This window comes from Phalaenopsis equestris, unplaced genomic scaffold, assembly GCF_001263595.1.
Source record: "Phalaenopsis equestris unplaced genomic scaffold, ASM126359v1 Scaffold000064, whole genome shotgun sequence".
Lineage (NCBI taxonomy): Eukaryota > Viridiplantae > Streptophyta > Magnoliopsida > Asparagales > Orchidaceae > Phalaenopsis > Phalaenopsis equestris.
In genome coordinates, this window is record NW_018164506.1 from 291409 (window position 1) to 300879 (window position 9471).

Here is a 9471-nt window from a genome sequence, read left to right on the forward strand (position 1 = left end):
ATACACATTTTCAGCCGCAGGATATGCATAAAGACTTTCCTAAATGCAACTTCTCATACTGTCGCAGGAATGTCGTTATAATAGCAAAAATTTCAAAATCCTATAGGTCAGCTAAAAATCACTGTCAAATATGCATTTCCATACTATTTTGATGAAACTAAAAATCACTGCATATGGAAGATATGAAATACTCCAAGATCGGCAAAGCCAAAACAAAACAATAAAGAACCACTGTAATGCCCCAAATTCCATAAGAGCCGAACAGAGAGGAGGCATCTTACGACATAGAGAGAGGGATAGAGAAGGATTAGGGCCCAAATTCCATCAATAAGAACCATCACAAAGATAAGAACACCCAGCCAAAACTCATGCAATGCAGCTTATTCATAATTTTGATCGGAACACCCTGCCGATACTTTCATCAAAATTTCAAATCGAGTAAAAAGAAAGTTCAGAGAATGCTCGAAAAGCTTTGCAACAAATCAAAGGTTGGAGACCCAAAACTGTGTATCGAAATTTATGAGAATACAAACCACCCATCTAAAATTCCTTATAAAATTTCCAAAACCACCAATGGTCTATCCAAATAAGATGCAAAGCCGCATAAATCAGGGATCGAACAACATCTAGCAAAAACACAAAATGAACGTAAACGATGATACATACCAGACAAGAAAGTAGGGTTTCGTTAAGAGGGCGACGAGAGGGAGAACAGAGAGTGGATTTATTGTCAAATTTCTCAACGACAGCGAGGAAGAAGGCGAGGGCGAGAGAGACTGAAGATGGGCACAGGACGCCTTTTTCACCCTAAACGCACGAACTCAACGCAATATGCGAAAGAAGGAAATGTTATCGTGCTCCGCCTTATGTCACTAACACCGCATATAAAAGATGAAAATACGCTCATGTGAACGAAAAAAATATTACATCAGTACTACGCATGTAGACTAACGTGCGTAGTCAATGAAATCACGCCACGATACCCCTCGCGACACAGACGGCGCAGTATCACTAGGACGCAGTAACACGGAGAATATTCCCCCCGTGTTATTTATGTGTTATTATGTGTTATTGTGTCATGAGAATATTCATGGTGTTATAATAACACAATAACACATGAGTAACACATGAATAACACACAATAACACAAGAATAACATGGGAGAAAATATTTCCCCGCACATGAATAACACACAATAACACAAGAATAACATGTGAGAAGTATTCACGTATTATTGTGTCTTGAGAATATTCTTGTGTTATAATAACACAATAACACATGAATCACACACAATAATACATAAATTACACACAATAACACATGAATATTCTACGTATTACTGTATCATTTTTTTTGCTCTATCACGCGAGATATCGTGACGTAATTTAATTGATTACGCACGTTATTTTTACATTAATATTTTTTTCATGTAAACAAGTGCGTCCCAATAACTTGCGCCAAACCCTAAACCTCATGCCCACCGTTCTCCGGTTTTCGCCAAAAGAACGTCTTTTGCCCCGAGCCTCCTCGCTTATGTCCATCCCCGCTTTCCCGGTTTCGCCTCGTGACCGAACCCTCGCATTACAGCAGCGATTAGAGCTAGCTGAGAAGGGAGCGACGCGATAGCGGCGTACGGAGACCGCCGAAACTCCCATCTTTCTCCTCCTTACGCTCCTACGCGAAACCATTGAGAACGGTGAGCCTGTTCACTCCATTCTTTTTCTTCGCGCGTTCCCGGATTTACTAAATCTGCGGAATATCCGGATTTTCTAAAACCGAGATTTACGCCGAGAATGGGCGAAGTCCGGAGTTAGTAAATCAGACGATTGAACTTGTCCAAAATGCCCGACTGGCAGGATTTAGCTTAAATTCTGTTCTAAATCGTAATAGTTTCCGAACCGCTTGTGGTCCGTGCTCGCTGGCAAGCATCGACTGGACTGGCGGCGTGTATGGAGAAGCGGACTTCGTGAAGGGTGTTGGCGGTGGTCAGGCAGGGGCTAGTAGGCGTGCGAAGGGGAAGAGGAGTTGGTGACGGGAGTTCGCGGGAAGGGACGCCGCGGATTGAAGCTAAACACTAGCAATGCCCAGATTAAGCTAATTCCGCATCACGTAAAACGAGGGAGAACGGGTGCTAACTTAACTTAGGATTTAAAGTAGAAATATTTACATTATGGCAGGATCTAAGTTAAATCCTACTTATACCGTGTTCAAACCCTGCTACCAAACAGTTCCATAGGATTTTAATCTTGCATAACCTCATCATATTTTCTATTTTTTGACTTTATTTTATGTTGTGTGTTTTATTTGCGTATTGCATTACTCTCCTTTCACCTTTTTTTCTCTTTTGAACAAGCATTAACCCATCCCCTCCATTATTCCTTAAACACCGAAGTGGTGACGTTAAAGCTTGCATTTTCATTCTTTTTATCAATAGTTATGTTCTATTGTCATTGTTATGATTTTTCATTTGAACTTTAGAACATGGACTTAAATTTTACCGTTGGTTGTATTTTGTCAGTTTCTGACCAGTCTGTTCATAGTTTTAGGCCATGATATTTGAGATAATTTATTTTCTTGTGCGAGTTCCATGAACTGTAGACTGAAGTGAACTTGTGATTTGTGATTATATGAATTTTGAAGGTTCCGTCACATGGCAGATTAAACCTGCTAAAATAATGGGTGAATTATATAGCTTATGATTATGCATTGATGGGTGGATATTTTTTTTTTGTCGCTCATTAGTTACTTTTATTGTAGATATGGGGAAGAGAAAGAGGGATCAGAATGATGGAGTAGATAGGGATCGCTGCCTTGCCACAGTATTTGTTTCAAATCTTCCTTACTCTCTTCAGTCTTCCCAGGTTAGAGGTTTATTTTATATACTTATTACTATAAAATGCCAACTGCCTTGTTTCCTGAACCTTGGCCAATCCTTTTTTTTTTAATATTTGTTACAGCTGGAAGATGCATTCAGTGAGGTGGGACCTGTGAGGCGCTGCTTTGTGGTCACAAAGAAGGGTTTGTGGCAATGCATATGTTTTTTCTTCATTTACTTGTGCTTGAGTTATAGCTATGGCCTGACCAAGGGTGCGGAAATTTTTAATTTAACCATGAACGAACTAAACAGCTCACATTTTATGAGTTAGGCCCTGTAATTATAATTTCATGTGAATGATATCATTTACAATAGAAAAGAATGTCATAAGGTGCTCGGTGGCTTTAACACCTCGATAAGTTGGTGGAAGATGCAAAATATGTTTTAGATGGGATTTGTATTTATGAAGACAAATTTATAAATATTGTTTGTAATTAACTAAATATAAAAGTTCCTTAGCACTAAATTGTTAATTTGAAGGCAATAACTGAATCAACAGATTTTCTTATTTTTATATTTTTTTTTGATTTAACAACAAAATAATGGAAGTTGGTTAATCAGATGGCTTGGTAAGTAACATTGATTACGTGCTTTGGCTTGGTCATTATTTAGGCCAAGCCATCCATGTCCATGCCCCTATGTAATTGTAAAGCATTCCACTTATGAATTTAATGCCCTTTTCTGTTATAAAATCTCCACATGCAAAGTTTAATTCATATATACCAGTGTTAACTTCTATTAAAAAGAAAAAAAAAAGAACAATTTTATCTTATTAATGAGCAATTTGTGGGTTGCCTATTGGGAAGATAGATTATCATCTGAGCTTACTTTTGAAACAATACTTGGTTTATCTCGGATGTAAGACGAATGTAGAACCATCTAGCGCATTTTTTGAGGATATATTATATCCTTGCCTTGTCACATGTTTCATTTAAATCAATATGATTATTCATAATCTCATAGCATTAATATAATTCCAAAGGCCCGTCTCAAATATTTTTTAAACCTTTGCATTCAACTGCAAATTATGGCATTTAATGATAAAGGTTCTGAACATTAGTTGCTATGCACACATAATAGCAGTTTTTCTGCCAATCTTGTTGATTATCATATCTTAGCTTTGTAGATGCCTTTTAATCTATATATGTGATGGTTTTGACTGTCTTCTTTAATTCATTTTTACTATCTTTTGCTCATTTAATTATATTTACCATGTCTTATTTTCTTCCACACTTACAGGTTCTGATGCAAACCGTGGCTTTGGGTTTGTGCAATTGTGAGTGTAACTCATTTCTGCCCCTTCACTCTGCCTTTTTCTTGATGATGATTTTGTTTTCCATGATATTAAGTTTTTTTGGTAATATAGTTGTTTTGACATGCAATTTTGCAGTGGAAGAAACTTATAAACACTTTTTAGTTTAAATCTTGAATAATCATTTCTAGTTGAGTAAGCACGTCTTATTTGACGCCTATGGCATCTGGATAGAGTTTCTGTTGATAAGAACTTACTAACATTTCAGATCAGGACCTAAATTTATTTTCGAAGCATATAAGATGTTCAGAGATTAGTAATCAACTCTACAATATAACAATCAATATCATTTTGTACATAAACACCCCAAACAAAGAGTGATAGAGCATGCATTTTCTTCCTCATTCTTCACCTCTATATAATAAGCTGTGTTGTATTCTCTTTAGTCTAACTTGATCAGTTATCCGCTGGTAACCTGGATCTGGTCCAGATGTCTATGTAGTTAAAAAAAAAAAAACATAAAAAAGGAGGATTAGGAGGAAGAAGGGTTTGTTTCTGTTTAAGCTCACTTTGATTAAAAGTCAATTTCAATAAAATTTCTCTTTTTTGTTTGTTTTCTCATTGGTTTATTCAATACCATCCTTATTATTCTCAGTCTTTCATAAAAGGAGCATTGGCCTTTGTACCACAAGCATGATCTCAGCTTAACTAACTTTCCTTGATCATCTTGGATTTTGTTGAAAGATAGGACTTTGCACAAGTTGGATAAATAGTATTGTTTTTTTTAAGATTTACTTATTTCCTCCAATTATTTTTAATGAAATGGGTTCACGCAAATTTTCATTTAAGGGCTATTTGGTTTGCTGAAAAAGGATTGCAAAGTAAAAATAATACAATATATTTGAAGTGCAGAGCATTTAAAATGTTTCAAAGTTGTTTGGTTGGGTGTAAAAGAAATTGTGATTACTTTTTGTGCTTGCTTTGAAGTAAAATGAGTTCAATGCAAGGCCCAACTGCATTGGCGGCGGAAGCTGGTTGGCTGCTACGGCAATTTGTGGCTATTGGCGGCATGGTGGTGCTCTGTGGTGGTGGTGCTGTAGCTTCGACGACGGGTGATGATCGTGTTAGCACGTGTGGTGTATTTGGAAATTGGCCAAATTGGTTGATTTTTCAATTCACCAAATTGAACTAAGGAATGAGTTTCAAATACATCAACATTTTACATTGCTTATCTTTTTCATCTAATCAATGCAAAACTTTGAAAACCCTGCAAAATGAATGCATTACACTAAAATGCGGCAAACCAAACATTCCAAAGAAAAAAACATCCTTTAAACATTATTTCTATAGATGAGAGAACTAAAGCTTTTATGTTACTATAAATGCTTGTTCAACATTAGAAAATAGAAAGCTTGATCAAAGTAAACTTTATAATTTATCTTTCATTATGTTAGCTTTTGGCTTCTTGATTATGAATCTTTAGGATCTCTACGATTTGAGAAAACTGCCATTTTTTTGCTTGATAAAACATGCTCTGTTTACTAGTTTATTATGATTTTTCAAACCTCCATATTCTAATTACATTTCTAATTATATGGAACAGCTGTGATTTAGTTACCCAATGATCTATATCATAGTTGATCCATCTGTTGCTGTTTGGAACAACAAGCAATTTTTTCTTATGCCACTCAATGACTAAAAAAGATCAGATATTTTTCTTAGATAATTGTATATCAGCTCATCGAGTAATTTTTTCTTCTCGTTTTCCCTCGTCATCTGGTTCCTTCAGCGCTGCTGTGGGAGATGCTCAGCATGCCATCGAAATGAAAAATGGTTTAACAATTGATGGTAGAAAAATAAAAGCTGAACTTGCAATGCATCGACTTTCTTGGGATCTTCGCTCGAAGAAAGCAAATAATGGTAACTTCCATTTCTGTGGGTTAGTTGATATCCATATCGTTGTCAAAATAGTCCTCTTGACTCTTTGTAAGGGCCATTTTATTCCCCAAATCTATAAAAATGCTAATTTAATCCCCATATTTTTTAAAAAAGGCCCATGGATTACTGTTTGAGCCTCAAATTGAAAAATCTGGGGACTAAATTGTCACTTTTATAGACTCCGTGACTAAATGGTCCTATATAAACAGTAAAACAGTAAAGAGACTATTTTGAAATTTGGTTCTGTCACTACCATTTAAAGTAGAGAAAGTAATCACCCGATTCAAGTTTTTGGTGATTTCTTTCATTGTTATGTGCCAGTCTCATTATTTTACTGCAGAAAAAGGAAATGTGAGTGACAAAGCAAATCAAGTACGCAAAGTTGACAAAATGGAATTAACATCACATGTTTCAGGTTGTAATATTACTTTTTTTCTCCATATCCATTGCTCTTTTCTTTTGATGGATTTTACTTGACTGCTATATCTTGATAAATTCAGCAATTGTCAATAATGAAAAATCCCCCAGTGAAGCAATTGTTCCAAATATTGTCTCTATTGATAAAGAAGATGGCTCTGAAAAACAGAGGTAATGCTTCAACTTGATGCATATCTCAGAACGTGATGCACTTTCTTATTTTCAGCAAAATGCCTAAATCTGTTTATTATATTTTTTGGCTGAAATTATGAACAAATTTACTTATAGTTTTTTAATTGAATAATTAAAATTTTTGTAGTGGTTGTACTTATAATTATTTGCACACATACGTGTTTTGCAATGTTGCATACTGTCGCGGTGTTGTGGTAGCACCCTACTCTTGACGCGGGATGCGAGGAGCGCAGCTCTCGTGATTGCGGGCGACGGTCAAAATCAATATTGATTTATTTTTTTATGTTTATTTCCTATTATCCTTCACTTCTTTTTATCCTTTTCTATATATGTGTTGTATTAGGATTTAGAAGTCAGTTTTTCGTGTGTTTTGTTTTGGCACAACCGTTGATGTCTATTCTTCCTTTCGATGGTTGTATTCTAGGGTTCCAGGTGGTGTTTTGGTTGTAGCTTGGTCTCTAGTTGGTGTTTATCCTTCCCAACTCCTCCACTTTCCCTTCAGCTTCACTTTCACACATTTCTTGTTGCTGCAAGCTGCCCCGACATAAACCCTTTTGCTGTTTTCCTGCAGTTTCCTCGTTGTCCTGCTCTTTCCTTGCTGCACCTGCTAGGACAACCTTCATTTTGCTTTCCGGCAGTCCACCGCATCCCCCCATCATCGTTCCAACCCTCCAGCTTCGCTGCCACTGCTGTTCCAACCCTCCCCCTTTGCTGCTATTATCATGGATTGCCGCGCCGCATCAATATCTGTCGCACTTGCTGTTCGAAATTTCAGAAGCAATTGCTGCCAATCACCTGGTCTACTATTCCACTATCTTCCAAACCCTTGCTGATCACCACCTCCACCCCGAGATCCATCATAGTTTAAGTTTTTGTGTCATGTTTGTTGCAATTTAATAATTCCAGATCTCGTATTGTTGTATTTTCTATTTCAAGTGTGTTGGTTGTAACTGTCTATTTAGTTTTTTTTTTCAGTAATAATATTTGCTTTTCATATTGTGGTTTGGGTTAACTCCAGTATCATTTGGTATCAGAGCTAGCCCAATCATAGTTTTATCATAGCATTTCTAGCATCCATCCCATACCTAACCCTACCTTTACCCAATTTTTTTTTCCTACCCTATATTATCTTTATGTACCCTCTTCAACCTTCTCAATCCAAACCCCAACTACACTACCGAAGAGACAATTGTGGAAAACTTATTCAGGAGGAAATGTCACAATGTAGTTTATGCGAAATCTGTTAAGAGATGTCGGGAAACCTCTTATAGAGAATACGCGACATGAAATGCTCCGATTGCAATAGAGGCTTTCCATATTCTGGAGGAGACAATCTGGACGGATCATCCATAGCCACAACAATGAGCTGCTAGATCGAAGTAATGAGTGGATCTCTTTCACCATGCAGATTCCAGGGATGAAGAACCTTTACCCTGGAAATTTTTCTCGAAATATCTGAGAAGTCAGGATTTTGAAGAAACGTTGGATTTGCCACTTCTTGACGGTCACTTAGATCCATACGAGTTCATTGAGTGGCTACATGCTATGAAATTTTTCTTTTGAGTAACTGGAAGTCTCACCAGACAAAAATGGTGAAATTAGCTGTCAGAAAGTTAAAATAGAGCACATTATTTTGGTGAAAAAAATTGAAGCACCAATGACAGCATGAGGGAAAAGACAAGATTATTATTTGGTCCAAGATTAAACAAGAGATGTAGCGTCAGTACCTACCAGCTCACTATAGATCGAATGTTCAAACCCCAACTTTGTCAAACCCCAAAGTGGAGAGACCACATCACTGGGCGACCATTCGACCACCATATCTTATAAGCATCGTTCAACCTTTAGATCTTACAGACAGAGTACACCCAGGGGAACACCTAAGCTGACTTCGCCTGAAGAGAAACTGATTTAGAGTAAAGAACAAGTGGAGCGAGCTAATATTTCTAAATCAGTCCCAACAAAAAAGTGTTTCGAGTACTACGGATTTGAACATATTGAATTAGATTGTACAACCGCGAGAATGATCTATTTCATTAAGTTGAGCTTTATAGAAGATATGAGTGATGACACAATAGAGATTGAAGAAGGTGAAGATATAAAATTGGACCACTTGCTTCCAACTAATGAGGGAAAGATGCAAGTAGTTCCAGTTGAGCTTATGAGAGAGACTCCATCCAAATTAGTAGTGGTTGTCCAAGACGATTTTGAGTTTGAGGAACCGACATCAGAGGCATGACAACCCCAAATAAGAGAAATTGAGGCTTTTCATATATATAAACTCCTTGAGTTTACCCTATTTAGGGGGGCTCAACATGTCAGATATGAGACTCTCCATTTTTGAAAGATTATACGAAATTGTTCATATATTATATTCAGTTCAGATGTGTATTCACCAACAGATAGATAGGAGGGGTGAACCACAACTTTGAAAATTGAGTTGGGAGTTTGGTGGGAAAGATCCTTCAATGAGATCCATGTCTAGTTAGAGAAAAAGAAGTGGTCTCTCTGAGCAGTTGCTAGTGAAAGTGGCGCAGTCTGCCACAAAATTTGTCCTAGAGTTGATTTCTCATCATATACTTGTTTATCAGATGCTTTCAGCAGAGCACGGGAAGTGGGGGGAGCATTTATAGATGTAGTGACTTGAGACCTGATTCGGGAGAATACCCATTTATTTACTGCGTAAGCTCATATTGTGCCAAAAAAGGATGAATACTTATTATACCAGGATGTGCTTTGGAATGACAATGCCTTCAAAATTGACTTGCTGGTAGATTGAAACATACGCCGCTCCCGA

At 37.0% G+C, this 9471-nt stretch overlaps 1 protein-coding gene across 1 annotated transcript in view; it reads left to right on the plus strand.

Annotated features, from left to right (window-relative positions):
* Nucleotides 1-1456: 1456 nt before the first annotated feature.
* LOC110019619 (RNA-binding protein 28) overlaps nucleotides 1457-9471 on the plus strand; it is a gene marked incomplete at its 3' end in the record, with an annotated part of 44983 nt that continues 36968 nt past the window's right edge. The window contains exons 1-7 of the mRNA XM_020717361.1: nucleotides 1457-1696; nucleotides 2758-2861; nucleotides 2958-3018; nucleotides 4115-4151; nucleotides 5917-6047; nucleotides 6406-6480; nucleotides 6566-6653. Coding sequence (XP_020573020.1) covers nucleotides 2760-2861; nucleotides 2958-3018; nucleotides 4115-4151; nucleotides 5917-6047; nucleotides 6406-6480; nucleotides 6566-6653 — 494 coding nt within the window. The remainder of the gene's footprint in view (nucleotides 1697-2757; nucleotides 2862-2957; nucleotides 3019-4114; nucleotides 4152-5916; nucleotides 6048-6405; nucleotides 6481-6565; nucleotides 6654-9471) is intronic.